The following is a 15,134-nucleotide window of genomic DNA, read 5'->3' on the forward strand; positions in this document are numbered from 1 at the left end:
GTGGATTGTACCTTGTTTATCTCCAGTCAGCACCCACACTTTAATGTTCCCGTTTTTTAGCAGCTGGATGGTCTCGGGCACCCCGTCTTGCAACTTATCCTCAATGGCCGTGGCTCCAAGGAGCTGGAGAAAGAGGAGTGTGGGAGGGTTTAATGATCAGTGCACACAGGATGGAGCGAGGTGGGGCAGCATCCAGTGGCGGGGCTTGCTCCCTGGTCTACCCACCCACCCACAAATGATCTGTCCATCACAATTCTGCTTGCCGTGTCCTGCAGACTCCAGCCCAGGTGTGAAGTGACCAAAAGCCATTCCCAGATGATGGCTGTTCAGTGGCCCCTATGGGAAATGAGTTAGTGGATTCTTAGCCCAGTCTCCAGTGGGGAGATGCCCACAACACAAAAACCACCCATGACGACTGGCCTCACGGTGGGCAGAGGACCATGGAGACCAAGCGGCCCTCTCCCTCCTCCAGCTGGACCATGCAGGTCAGCATCGAGCAGGGGAGGCCTTTCTCCCTAAGCCCTATGCTGGCAAACTGTGACACCATCAAGACCCATGGAGTCACACCAGGGATAAGACTCTGCAACAGCCACACCAAGCCAGCCCTGAATCCTGCCTCCTCCCACCTGTACCGGGCCCCACTAAGTTCCCAGCCCTTGGAGAGCCTGATCCTACCTGGAGACCCTGCTCCATCTCCTCGTACACTTTGTCCAGCTCTTGGGCACGGTTCTGCAGCAAGACGCTGGCCTCATGGTGTTTCTTGCTCCACTCAGCGTAGTCCTTCTCCTTCACCTCCTTGCTGGCCAGGCACAAGGTCCTCAGGGTCTCCTCTGCGAAGCTCTGCAGAGGGGACGGACAGGGATACAGCCAGCAGGTCAGTTACACTGCAGCTCGGTCAGCGTTAACCTGGTGACGGCGGCCATCACATGGCTGCCACCATGCCACCACTGCCAGCTGCAGCACAGAGACCTCTAGGAGGCTACTCATCTACAACAGGGAGCTCCAGAGGTCCGTGCTGAAGGACCCTTCTGACCCCACCAGCATCCAAACGTCCTGAGGCAGGTCCTGGAAAATCACCAGGGTGGCTCAAAAGTCATGAGATTTTTTTAACCAATAATAACTGGGGCCTTCTGGATTTGAGCCTTCAGGGCCCCGTTTTCAAGCTTTTCTCTGCAACCATGAAGAAGAGAAAAACATCTTCTTTTTTAAATGAAAGCTGAGCTTCTCCAATGGTGGATTAGCCACTGGGCCAACAGGGCCCGTGACCAGGGACCCTGTCCACTCGGGGGGCCCTGGAAGAATGGGCACTCCCGTGCCCCGATCCGCTCTGCCCGGCACTCCTGCCAGGAAGCGAGGTCAGCATGCGGGGACTTGCCCCACTCCACCCACCTGGCGCTCTTGCCAGGAACCAGGGGAAGCCCCTGTGCCCTGACCCTGCTCTCCAGCAGGAGTGCCAGCCAGGCAGAGCCAGGGAAGCCTCCGCGTGCCGGCCTCGCTCCCGGCAGGAGTGCTGGGTGGGGGTACGGGGCAAGCTCCCAAGCCCCGACCCCATCTCCCCAGCACAAGCGTGGGGCAGGGGGACTTGCAGGCAGAAGGGGTGGAGAGGAGCTCCACCTGCTCTGGCCCAGGGCTCCCCAAAAGCATAATCTACCTCTGAGTGTCTCAGCTAATCACATGACTCCAGGAGCCAGGAAAACATCAAATACAACAAGAGCTGACATAAAATCACAAGAGTTGCTGATGCTGCTGTCAGAGTTTCAGGGTAACTGCACCTGTCACCCCGGGATGAGGATGCACCAGGGGAGCCAGGATCCAGCCCTGGGGAAGCAGGAGCAAACTGGCAGAGGCTGCCAGGCCTAGATCGCACTGGCAGCTTTGGGGCCCTTGTACCGTGGAGGGTTGAGACTGAATCAAATCATGTGGACCTAGAGAGACAGCTGGAGTAAGAGGCAGACAGCGAGAGTGAGATCACATCCAGGACGCAGGGAAAACAAGGAGCACAAGCAGCCATAAGCCCCCGCCCCTCCCAGGGCTGGTCCCGCACTCACATCCAGGGCCAGCTGGGTGAAAGCCGTGGCAGGCCCATCTTCACGCAGCCTCTCTAGGATCACCATGTCCGCCCCCTTCGTGTAGAGCCGGATCTTCCCCTCGGGGTCCCTCACTGCGGGGAAGGAGCCTGCTTAGCCACGGAGCACTCTGCGTCTCCCCTGACCCCACGGCCCCTCCCTGGCTGCCGAGGAAACTGTGGGGTGGAGGGCAACACCATGGAGGTTGAGGAGACCCCGCACCATTAAGGCCCAGGTTTGCATAAAGGCACCAGAGGTGCCCAGCAAAGCGAAGGGATACTCTCAGGGCTGGTTCTTGGTGGCCTGGTCGTGTGATCTCACTCTCAGGGCTGGTTCTTGGTGGCCTGGTCGTACCCCCTAGTGCGACGGCTGAAAAGCACCACTCCCATTCGGGGGTCTTCACGGGTGGGAGCGATGCTGCCCTCCAGCGGCTAGGCCTGCAGCGATCTGCAGTGACCAGCAAGTAACTAGCCCCTGTCCGTCCGACTCACCCAGGATGGACATCCTCTTGCGGACGCTGTTGAAGTCCAGCATGGCCAGCATGCCGTACGTCCGCTCCATGCCCAGCTCGCTGAGGGTGATGGTGTCCTGTGTCCGGGAGAGGAAGACGTACCCGAGGTTCCTGGCTGCCGTCACCAGGGCCTCTTCGTCCGGCGAAGCCGCCTGGTAAACCAGCTGGCCCGCTAAAGGAACAGGGCAAGAGACAGACAAGGGTCTTCCTATTAGGCCTGAGCCAAGTCAGCAACCAGCAGGACGCTGGCTTTGCCTACAGGGCCATTTGCCTGCCCCCCTCAGGGCAAAGCAAGGTCTCTGCTCAGGGTTGTGGGGATTCACAGGGCCTCATGCCATGATGGTTCCCCAGAAGCCAGAGGATTCGCTCCCCCGATGCCTTTGTTCCCCGGCTCATTACTTTTAAATGAACACCCTGGTATGGAGTTAATCCCCTACTTCTTGTGGGCAGAAATGCAGCTCGTCACCTGCGAGCACTGTGCTGCTTCCTGGTCAAAGCTCGCTCTTCCTGCTGCTCGGAGGAGCGCCCCCGCAGGCCCTAGGCCCAGGCTCTGTAAGGCTTTGGGCCACTGGAGCAGCTACGTTGATGCTGGTGCACCTATGCAACCCACTAGTATATATGTGACCTGTCCCAGCACCGTCCCTACCTGTCACAAACAGATAGTTAAGGGTTAATGTCTCTTTTACCTGTAAAGGGTTAAGAAGCTCAGTAAACCTGGCTGACACCTGACCAGAGGACCAATAGGGGGACAAGATACTTTCAAATCTTGGTGGAGGGAAGTCTTTGTTTGTGTTTGTTTTTTGTTCGTTGTTTGCTCTCAGGACTGAGAGGGATGGGACATCATTCCAGGCTCTCCCAATCTTTCTGAATCAGTCTTTCATGTTTCAAAATAGTAAGTAATAGCCAGGCAAGGCAGATTAGTCTTATGTTTGTTTTCTTAACTTGTAAATGTGTCTTTTTGCTGGAAGGATTTTTACCTCTGTTTGCTGTAACTTTGAATCTAAGGCTGGGGGGGGTGTCTCTCTAGTCTATATGAATCTGAGTACCCTGTAAAGCATTTTCCATCCTGATTTTACAGAGATAATTTTTACCTTTTCTTTCTTTAATTAAAAGCTTTCTTTTAAGAACCTGATTGATTTTTCCTTGTTTTAAAATCCAAGGGATTAAGTCTGAACTCACCAGGGATTGGGGTGGGGGGGGGAAAGGAGGGGGGATGGTTAATTCCTCCTTGTTTTAAGATCCAAGGAGTTTGGATCAGTGTGAAGCCTCTCAAGGCAACCCAGGGAGGGGAAAGTCTGGGGGGAAGAGGAGGAGGGATGGTTAATTTCTCCTTGTTTTAAGATCCAAGGAGTTCTGGATCTGTGTTCCCCAGGGAAGGTTTTGGGGGAACAGAAAGTGTGCCAGACACTACTTCTGATTGGTGGCAGCGTACCAGAGCTAAGCTAATAATTAACCTTAGGAGTGTTCATGCAGGTCCCCACTTCTTGAACTCTAAAGTTCAAAGTGGGGAAAAAACCTTGACACTACCGTAGACATGAACTGCCCCAGTGCCACCCCCTAACATAGAGGTGACCTGCCCCAGCGCCACCCCCTAATGTTAATGTGCCTTGCACACCAAGATCAGGTTACCCCATTTCACACTGCCACCCTGTGATGCCCTGGGGGAAAAGGGAACAATCTTCCAGGTTCGGGCTTTCTTGACTTTTGCTAGAAAAAGGGTTGGTTGTTTTCTTCCAAGCAGCAGGAGCCTCAGTCCAGAGCACAGTCCCATTTCATGAGCCGAGGCGAACCACCTGCCCTCTAAGCCTCTGGAGACACCCCCTGCCTTTGCACGCTCTTCCTGAACTGTGTGTGTTTTGGATCAGTGCACGGAAAGTATCAGCCCTAACTGAATCCAACCAGGGTGAGAATCCTCTGAGGGTTTCCCCTTTCGCTAGGTTTGGCATCAATTCCATATTTGGGGTGGGACAGGGGGCGATGGGTGACTGCAGTGATCAGAGGAACATGGGCAAAGCCCACCCAAGGGCGGGTTCTCAGCTGGCAAGGGGTGGGTTCTCAGTGTCCCTCCCCCACTTTGCAGCAGCATTCCCCCTCTGATCTGCCCTGGGGAATCTCTTATCCCGAAGGAGGCACTAAGCCCTCAGCTGGGGCCAAGCACTGCTGGACCTGGGGCCATGCCCCCAATGACCCCTTTCCACCCCACACAGAGCTCTGGTGCAGGACGGGAATGGGTCTAAGGTGAAGGTCCTTCAGCCAGCCAGGCTCATCTTTAAATGCACCGGCCTCCGGCTTCAGACATGGCTGCCGAAAGCAGCAAAGTCCGAGAAGATGGACAGGCCACGTCAGAGCCTGGGGCCCCGTGAGAATTCCATGGCGCTCCCCAGCCAGCAAGGCGGCGGAGTGTCATTTTCAGACCCAACTCACTGTCTTTCTCCTCCACCATGACGGTGTGGCAGAGGGCCAGCAGCCTCAGGAACTCCCTCACCACCGGATCGTCGTTCTGCAGGACGGTCTCCAGGAGTGCAGGGTCGTGAAACTCGGCCGTCCTGTCCACATAGGGGTTCCAGCTCATGCTGGCTTTCTGCAAGAGGAGCGGGCCAAGACGTTCACAGGAGCAAGGAGCAAAATCAAAGAGCCAGGCAGACCCGGCTCAGCACTATGGGGACCACCTTTCTCCAGAAGGAGAAATCAAAGGGCCTGTCTACACTGGGCGCTGGGGCGGGGAATTCCCAACCAAAGGAGACATACTTGCACGGATGGAACTAAGGTGTTAAAACTGGAGCATAGCTTCGGCAGTGCGAGCAGCGGGACGGGTTAGCCAGGCTGAGCGCCAGCCTGTGGTCTTAGACAGGGATGTACTCAGGGCAAACGAGTCCCTGCTCTGGTTTCAGCACCTTGGTTCAATCAGAGCTAACAGAGGTACGTCTCCTTGAGCGGGAAATCACCCCCACTCCAAGTGCAGATGGACCCTAAGCTGGTTCCATCTCCCTTAGCAACCTGTCTCCTACCATCCATTTCCCCTCTAATGGGCAAACAGGCCAGTGTCTCACCCTTTATACTAAGGACCTGTTTATAACACATTAATACATGATTACGAGATGGTTTTAATAACTGGCTAATCAAGCGTTCTAGCACCCAACCGATCAATAGCTGGCTTATAACTGTGGTTTATAACCATTTTATAATCCATACTACTCATGCTTGTTACATGGAACATGCCTGTGAGACCTATTAATCATTATTTACCCTTTATAAACCGTTAATAAATGGAACCTCTCTGTGAAGTGTGATGCTGGCTAGCACAACATTGTTATTAGAAGGTATTTACAAGCCATTCTCCGTTGCTTCGCACCTGCTGGCATCATTCACCCCTGTGCAGAACGGGTGTAAAACGCCACCATTCTGAGCTGGTACAATTTGAGGGGCATTTGCACAGCTGTAAATGACTGTACCAGGTGCACGGGAATGGGGAATCAGGCCCCAAATCTGCTACGCGTTTCCTAGCCCTCTGCACCCCAGGAATACAGACCAGTCCAAAACCACCATCAGCCCACCTGATGGACCAGGTGTTTGGAGACAGTTATTTCCTGCACTGGTCATCATGGGGCTAGGAGTATCCTCAGAGATAACCCCTGAGATCGGCAGGCCCAGTTTCCTCCCGTTCCCTGGAAGCTGACAATGGCTCGCTGTCACTGTGTTAAACACTGGGCCCGGGAACAGTGAGCACAAGGAGGAGTGTACGACTCTGCTATGCAGGGGATTCTCGGCTCTGCCACGTATAACCACTATAACTACGCATCGGATAGTTACGCACCGAAGGTTTGTTTTCACCATTTGCAGATCCTGTTGGGAAAAAAAATCAATTAATAAAAGGCTGGCACTGAACGCTTCTTAGTGGGCACTCAGGCCGAGATGGTCAAAAGTGACGTGTGATTTTGGGGACCCAGCTGAAAACACTTTGATCTGACTGTCAAAAAACGGAGTACACCCACCCTCTGGAAATCAGGCCCTTTTAGGCATCTCAAGTTGGGCGCCCAAAAATCACTAGTCACTTCTGCAAATCTTTCCTTAACTCATTAGAGAACAATTTTCTCCAGCACTGGCCACCTGCTCTCCCATTTCTCCCACTTTCATCACTGCCTTGCGGGAGTCTTGATCTCTCCTGGTTTCTCACTGCCAAGCCCCTCGTTAATCTCCTTCTCGGATACCTGCTGAAAGATCCAAAGAACGGCCAGTCCCTAAGCTCCATCCACTAGCTGTAGGGTTTCAAGATGACTTTGCAAAAGGAAAAATCTGTGGTCTTTGTCCTGTTATTCGCTTCTTTATGAAGAAGTCCTGACAGGCTTGGATTTTTTTTAATTGGATCGAAAATAAGGGGCGTTTTGTTTGGTTGGTTGAAGTTTTTTTGTTTGGTTTGGGTTCTTTGCATATTTTTAGCATTAGAAATTCAGATCTCACCTGACCTACTTTCCCTGGGAAACTCTATCGATGACCAGAGAATTGAAAGGGTTATGACACCAGATACCAAGGAAGAGAAATTAGATTTACTTCTGATAAGAAAGTGGTTTTTATTCACACTCCTTAAAGTTCCCTGGGGCTTTCCCCCTGTCTGGTTTTGTCAATGAACCTTTAACACAAATGTACAATAGGCAGTCAGGAGAAAAGCTCTCTGTGTTAAAGATTCAATACTCCCTGCCCTGCAAGTCTCATCAATTCAGAGCTGAGCCTGAGAAAGCTCCCAAAACCACGAGAGACTCCCAACTAATCATCCAGCAATACAAGAGGAGACAAGACCTGAAAATCCTGATATTTCTAAGGGTAAAAACAACCATAAAAATAACTTTAAAAAAGAAAATTGGGGCCTTCTTCATCATAAAAGAACAACCCCTTTTCTTTCCCTCCTTTGCAGATCACATTTAAGGAGCGCTCTTGAAGTAAAGCAGGGGAAGGCACATGAATGCATTCTGGAGTGTCACAGGAGAGCTCCAACGGCTGGCAGGAATTTACGAACAAGCAATCATTTCTGTGCTGAACTCCCCTCAGCACTCCAGCTGGGAGGGACACAACATTGACCGAAAAGGTCTTTTCAACAAAATGGAAATTTTCTGGTACAAATTTCTGTTTCTGTTGAAATTGGGGGGTGAGGGGGTGTCAAAAACCTGAAAACCAGTTTTCAAAACCCAGAACTGAAAAATTCAGGGTTTGCAGGGTTTCAATGACCCCACCCTCAAAAAAATTCTGTGACAAAATTCACTTCCTCTCAAAATGTTTTGTGGGAAATAAGATACATTTCCAGCTCTACTCGGTTCCCTATGGGTCTACCCCCTTTTCAATAAGCACCTTTGCCTACCAACTTCCCCGCAGCCTGCCCTCAATCACCCAGGTCACACGTCATGTCTCAGTTTATCTAAGGCTGCGGTGCCAGAACGGAGAGCTTCATACTGGCTGCTTTCCGGATAGGTTGGACAGGAAGTTCAGATCTGAAACAACCCCTGCTCCCCTCTCTCTGAGGGAGGTGCTGAGGTGGATCCTAGGAGGAGCTTTGGGGCTTGGGCCCTCTCTCAGACATTCCCCAGCCTCTCTCTTTAGGGGATTATAAAGAATGCTCATTATTTATAAGACATAACAATAATTTGTACTGTGGTAGCACCCAAAGGCCCCCGCCATGGCTCAGGGTCCCATTGTGCCAGGCACGAGACAGAACAAAAAGCCAGTCTCTGCGCCGAAGACCTTACAATCCAAGTGAGAGACAAGTAGGGCAACCATATTTTCCAAAGGGAAAATAGGACAGCGCATGGGGCTAGCCAGAGCGCCCGCACCTCCATGCGGGGCTGGCCCGAGTTGCTCACCCAAGTCACCCTTCACCTCCGTGTGAGGCTCGCCCAAGCCCTGACCCTCCCTTCCCCACGCAGGGCGGGTGTTGCTGCTTTCCTGAGCCCTGCCTCCCCACCACGAGGGGCTGGCACTGCCACTCCCTCCCCTGGCACGTTCCGACGCACCCCACTTTTTTGACAAAAGTGCCTTTGTCCCGTAGTTGGCAAGAGCAAACAGGAGAAATGCCCACTTTTGCCAAAAAAAGTCAGGACAGCCAAGACAGGGCTTAAAAAAGGGTTTGTCCCGGCAAACCCGGAATGTATGGTCACCCTAAGCGATGGGTGCACCACGCAGCCAGGAAGAGCACAAGCGAACAATGGGACAATACTGACCAGCATGAAAAGCAGCAGTCCCAGCAAACCAGCTGCCCAACGGCATCTGACATAACTGCATGCTGAAGTTCTACCTGAAGACCTCAACGCACCTTACTAATAGAAATGAACTGGATTAAATGATTTGCTATGGGTTGGGCAGGTCTGTAGCAAAGGAAGGGACCTCAGGAGGTCATCTAGTCCAACCCCCTGCTCAAAGCAGGACCAATCCCCAGCAGAACAAGAAACAGAACCCAGGTGTCCTGCACCTCGCAGCTCTTCAACGTCAGCCTCCCCCAAGAACCCATAGAAATCTGCTTCCACTCAGAGGTACCATAGATGATCCCGTTGATGCAACATTTCTTGAAGGTCATAATGTTCTGCGTTAAGGTACCCGTCTTGTCCGAGAAGATGTACTCAATCTGGCCAAGCTGGTCATTGAGGCTGGTGCTTCTGGCTTTTGCTGGCATGTCCTTTGCAGGGTAATACATCTCCAGGTCCCAGTCAATAAAATAGCTGTTCACCATGTAGACAAATTCAAACCTAGGATACCCAGGGGAAGGAGACACAAAGCAGGCACGATAGTTATTTTAGCCACAGAGTGAGGGACGTTTGGGACTCTGACATCTCCCCCTTTCTCTTTGTCTTACAACTCGGAGCCTGCTAAAATCCAAACCAATGTAGATCACTTAGGGTCAGAATTTCAGAGAGCTCAGCATTCTGGGTCGGGAGCAGGTTGGGTGCGAAGCTCTTTTGAAAATCTGCCCCAAATGGAAGGCGCCGAGTGCCAGAACATCTGTCCCTCAGCACCTTTGAAAAGCTGGCCCTTAATGACAAATCTCAAACTTCTGAAGGTTCAGGTAAGGACCCAAAAGTCAGGAAGCTACTTCTGATGAATCGGACCTCTGATGTCTTCCCAGCTGAGCTGAGAATCTTAAGTCATTAGGTGAGCAAGAGATTTCCAGTCATTTCTGCCTCTGGTCAGGACAGAAACAGAGATGTCCCAGAGATCTTCATCGCTCCTGCTTCCCAGGGAAGTGAATGTGCAAAGTAATGGACAGAGGAGAATGTTAAACTCTTCCAGACTCAGCGAAGGCTCAAGTCAAGTTTAGAGGAGGAGGGAGAGTCTGCTCTCTCCTGTTCCTAGCCCTAACCAGCTATCACATTCTATCCTCTCCACTCTTCAATCTAACATCCTGTTACCATACTGATGAGCACTGAGGGAGACTCAGGCAAAGGCGTGGGAGCCAGGAGCACTAATCCTGACTTGGTGCCTCAGGCAAGTCACTTCCTGCCTGCATGCCTCAGTTTCCCCACTCTGTAAAGTGGGGTTAAGAACACTGACCTCACTGCGGCAGGAAAGGATTCAGTATCTAATTTCTGTAAAGTGCTTTGAAAAGCCACAGTGCTGCGCATTAACTGTATTCAGGCTCACATTTGTGTCCTCATTGGAATTATTTAGTGACCAAATATGATCTTCATCATCAAGCTATTGCCACCAGCCTAGCTGTATCTCCAGACCACAACAGCCTCCTGTGCGGTTCTCTAGTGACTTTCATCTGAGGATCCCAAAGCACTTTACTAACATTAATGAATTTGAGCATCACAGCCCGTCCTCTGACTAGGTCAATATTACCCCCTTCCATGGATAGGCATATAGAAGAAGTGACTTGCTGAAGGTCACGACAGAGTAAAAAACAGAACCCAGGCATGCCAACCCGCAGTCCCATGTTCCCTGCTGCCCCGAATGGCAGGCTTACCCTGAAGGGCAAAAGGGTAAAGTAAAAGACAGCGATTATTTATAAGCAGCACAGAATCCACTCTGAGGAGCTTACGTTATGTACATGGACATCGGGATGATGATGCTCAGAAGGATCATGAAGCCCCAGAAGGTGAAAAAGGCCTGCTCGGCAGGGCTTGTGCTGACATACAAAGAGGAGAGGTAGCTGTGTTCCACTTGGAACTTCACGGCCCAGAATCCGGCGGCAAAGGCGAGACAGAATGATGTAATGACCAGCATCACGAAGATCTGGGGGCAGGGGAAGAAATCCACATCTCAAGGCAACGTGCAGGATTCCACCAGGCTTTTGTCCAAGGGGGTTCCTGGGCCAAGCAGCACCGCCCAGGCGTCCAGAGAGGCAGAAGTGAGGGTCTGTCTGCATTAGCCATTTCAGTGGCAGTTAGCTACACTGGTGTTCTCCTTGTGCAGATAATGGCTGCACGGGTGTGAAGCAGGGTAGTTACAAGGGTGCAGACAGGCCCTTCTTCGGTATAACCTATGGTGTGAATTTAAACCACTAGAGTAATCCCTAGATCCTCAGCTAGTGTGTCCTGTTCATATGCCCTGGTCACACATGGCCAGATTCGATGTCAGGAAGGAATTTCCCCCCCAGGTGGTCAGCTTAGGAGATTTTCACCTTCCTCTGCAGCTGGGAGTCTGGATCACCTTTTGGGATCATCTGGGCATCTGTCACCTCATCAATTCCCTGCGATTGCAGGGCCTTGGGCATGAGTGGCACCTTGGTCTCTCCTGTTCTCGCCATGTGACACAGTTGAGTCTCCTGAGGACTGACATGCCTTAGTCTAACTAAAGTCTTTGGGCTCAATGCATGGGTTTCCGGGTGAAAATTAACTACGCAGGGAGCTCTGACTAGAAGATGGATGAAACCATGAATCCTGGTATAACCTTTGTGTGGACATTCTTATTCTGGGCCTTTTTTCAGGTTACTGTGTGTCACTTGGGAAGGGGTTTAGAACTAAACCCAAAAGAGCCACTCTTCTACTGGAACAAGAGTGTCCACACGACGGAGGTTTATACCAGTATAACTAGATCCGGATAACTGGTAAAACGTTCCCATGTGGATAAGACCTTCGACACAGAGCCCGAGTTCTCAAGCTCTGCCCTGGTGGGGGGCCATATTTTACTTAGATGGGAGGCTCTTTGGGGAAGAGACTGTGTCATTTTGTTCTGTGTCTGTGCAGCACCTAGCACACTGGGGCTCTGGTTCATGAATGGGCTCCTCGGTGCCACTGGAATACAAACTAATAATAAAATAATAATAATTACAGATAACATAGTCAATAATAATAATATAGATACATCTCATGGGCACCTTCCTTCCTGGTTGTTATGGCTTAGACCCACCCCTGCCCATCTCTAGTCACATAACATCCCCGCAGCAGGTGCAGCCAGTGCTTATATGGCAAAGCACCGGTAAGAAAGTATTTAATGCCCCTTTCATTTCTCTCCATGCACCTGGCAAGCGGGAGGAGGAGCTAGTGCTACGTGATCATCCACAGACCACACCCCCCAGGGCCACAGAGCATCATGTGGGAGCCACCGATAAAGGATGGAAGAACAGAGCCAATGAGGCAGCGTAGTTAGAACAGGTAACTGAGAGTGCTGCCTTTAAATAGACACTTCAGGGCAGACGGGATGGTCTTGTGGATAGGACGATGGCTCTGGGGAGCTGGGTTTTGTCCTGTCTCCCCTTCCCCCATCCAAAAAAAACCCCTTGGGGACAAGTCACTTCCTCGCTCTCAGTATGGGCAAGCCTAATTCGTTCCTGTTTCCGATGTACAACGGTGATGAACACCAAGATGGTACTATAAATAGCCGTGGACCGTGTTGTCTCCGAGATAAACACAATACAAAGCCCCGGGGGTAGCTGGTATCTAACCAGACAACCATGAGGAATATTTGTTGTTCCTAGTGTTGATGGAAATAGGCCTGATGGGTCATTTGGTTGGAAAGTTACAAGCACCTGAAAGCAGGAGCTTAGAAAGCCTCAACTAGCTCATTTGTAGTTATCAACATAGCATCATGGTCCTTCCACCACTTTCACCCCTCTGCCTGCTGAGCCCTCTGCAAACATACGTGGCCGCGGTTCTTCAAGACAGCAGGACAAGAATTAGCCATTAAACTAGAATCTACAGACAGAGGACCTTTCAGCGGCTTTGAAAACGGAACATGACAATGTGCTCTCCAAGCCAGATCCTCAGCTGGTGTACACTGACACAGCTCAACAGGGAAGCTACGGTCAATGTCCATCAGCTGAGAATCTGGCCCCTTTGACTTCAATAGAGTGAAGTCGACCTGGTCTTCTTATTTGATGTAAACTGCAGTGCTGGGGAAAGGGGCTGGTCTCTTTGCTTTCACAGTGGGTGGGCAGAGCCCACCAGGATAAGGACAGGTCTGGCCGCTCAGGGGAGGGGCCATGGGGAAAGTGCCATTTTGACAGCTGCTGAGAACGAAAAGCCATGCAAGTGTCCCAGCTGCACTAACTGCTGTGTCAGAGGCACCATCTTTAGAGGAGAGGGGAGTTCTGCCTCTGTCTTTGGTCCCTCTGCTGAAGCTGCCAGCAAGCAAAGTAACACCAGTTGCGATGCTGCCTTGAGAGACACTGACATCCAGCCACTATGAACCAGACTGAGAAGCACCCAACTCATCTCCCCCAGTGGCTTTCAGATGGCAATGACTGACCTAGGTCTGAACTGCCCCCCACCTCAACCCACCAGATAGAACGCTCCCAACACTAGTCCCACACCTGCCTTCCACTCCATGCTGACCCAGAGACAGAGCCACACCTCTGGGGAGTGAGCGCTCAGGCAGCGCCAGCTCAGCTGGCCAGCCCGTTTCCTGTGGAAGAGATGCACTTACTAAGATCACCAGTCTGTCCATCAAGCGGTCCAGTTTAGTTTTCTTCATCTTGATCTTCCCGCAGTTTTTCATAATTTTGGAATCCAACCCTGGACAAGACACATTTTAGAAAGGAAAATAAAAAAACACCTGGCCCTGGCAATTGTTTGGCACGCTGGCTGCATCACACCCACTTTGCTTTCCAGACTGGGGAGAAAAGTCTCACACATGCACCATGATGTAGGTGTCATCACATTGTGATAGGAACTCATTCCAGGGAAGCCTGTTCCACCATCCCACAGCGTGGTCTACTGATTAGACCAGGGGCCTCCCAGGTTCCATTCCGAGCCCTGCCACTGACCTACTGTGTGATCTTGAGCAATTCAATTCACCTTTGTGGCTCGGTTTCCCCATCTATAAACTGGGTATAATTATGTGTAGCCCTTTGTACAGGCATTGGAGAGCTCCAGTGCAGGAACTCTAGAAATGTTACTTGCACGTGAATGGCCGAGCTTTGCGATTCAAGGGCTGCGGAGGCAACTTGCCAGGAGCATACATGCAATTTATTCCTTCATTGCTGCCAGAATGGTGCAAAGGGCCCTTCATGTAAATAAGACTCTGGCCCAAGGTATCAATGGCATTTCTAGTATGCCCATCCCAATTGTATTGCTTAGATAAACAGAAACCGCTTGCTGTCCGATGTTGCCAGCACTAGAGACACCTGCCACTGATCAGAACTGTTCTCACCCTGAAGTTGGCAAAGAGCTACAGAGTTGGAAACCACAGGCCACATGGAGCCTTCAAATCCCACCTTGGGTATCTTGACATCAGGGGACAGTGGCAGGATCATTAACAAGACCAGGTGTCGCCTCGTCCTCTGCCCTTACGGTAGGGATTTAATGAGCTCTCCAAAAGGCTGAAGAACCTTTGCAGAGTCAGGTCAGAGGGACCGTTCTGTCCTCTAGTCCGATCTCCTTTATAACACAGGCCATAGAATTCCGATCTGTAATTTCTGCACCAAGTCCATATCTTGTGGTTGAGCTACAGCATATTTTTGGAAAGATGCTCAGTCTTGCTTTAAAGACTTTGTCATGGAGACTCCAGTGCATCCCATGGTAAGCAGTCCCAATGGTTAACTACACTCACATAAAAATGTGCCTCATTTCTAGCCCGAATTGATTTCACACCAGCTACCAGCCACTGGATCTTGTTATGCCTTTGTCTGCTAGACAAAAGCAGCTCTCTACTGTCAGAAATCTTCTCTTGTAGGTACCTATAGACCAGGATCAAGTCACCTCTTAGGACAAACAGACTGAGTTTCCTAAGTCCTTCACTGTAAGGGAAAATCTGAAGGGAGCCTGAGAATGTGAATCTAAACAGTGAATCTGCAGGTGTTTCTTTGCGTGACCAACCGTGCTACTCAAATGAGTCAGAACAGCACCTGCAGTTGCTCTCGTTACGAGAACTATCCACCGCCCCGCTGCAGAGCAGAAGCTAGGCATCGGGAAGGAATATCCAACAGACCTGGATACTATCGTGCAATGTCTAGCAACTCCTATGCATGTGTGGACGTCATACACGGGGTGACCTGTGAACTGGGCTGCGATAGTGCTGACACCGTGTGAAAAGGAAGTTTTACTGATGGGTTAAACACAGAGGCTATGGCTGTACCTGGGGCTGACCATTGTTTCAGCAAGTCCAGCATCCCTCCCCTCCTGCCAGCAGCGGCCTAT

At 51.2% G+C, this 15,134-nt stretch overlaps 1 protein-coding gene across 1 annotated transcript in view; it reads right to left on the reverse strand.

The window, feature by feature from the left end:
- ATP8B3 (ATPase phospholipid transporting 8B3) overlaps nucleotides 1-15,134 on the reverse strand; it is a 43,046-nt gene that overhangs the window by 11,686 nt on the left and 16,226 nt on the right. The window contains exons 11-19 of the mRNA XM_050934504.1: nucleotides 13,423-13,511; nucleotides 10,598-10,791; nucleotides 9,097-9,305; nucleotides 6,392-6,420; nucleotides 4,993-5,158; nucleotides 2,558-2,749; nucleotides 2,049-2,161; nucleotides 676-840; nucleotides 12-123 (exon numbers count right to left, since the gene is read on the reverse strand). Coding sequence (XP_050790461.1) covers nucleotides 12-123; nucleotides 676-840; nucleotides 2,049-2,161; nucleotides 2,558-2,749; nucleotides 4,993-5,158; nucleotides 6,392-6,420; nucleotides 9,097-9,305; nucleotides 10,598-10,791; nucleotides 13,423-13,511 — 1,269 coding nt within the window. The remainder of the gene's footprint in view (nucleotides 1-11; nucleotides 124-675; nucleotides 841-2,048; nucleotides 2,162-2,557; nucleotides 2,750-4,992; nucleotides 5,159-6,391; nucleotides 6,421-9,096; nucleotides 9,306-10,597; nucleotides 10,792-13,422; nucleotides 13,512-15,134) is intronic.

The sequence above is a fragment of the Gopherus flavomarginatus genome, chromosome 24 (assembly GCF_025201925.1).
Source record: "Gopherus flavomarginatus isolate rGopFla2 chromosome 24, rGopFla2.mat.asm, whole genome shotgun sequence".
In the NCBI taxonomy this organism is placed as follows: Eukaryota; Metazoa; Chordata; order Testudines; family Testudinidae; genus Gopherus; species Gopherus flavomarginatus.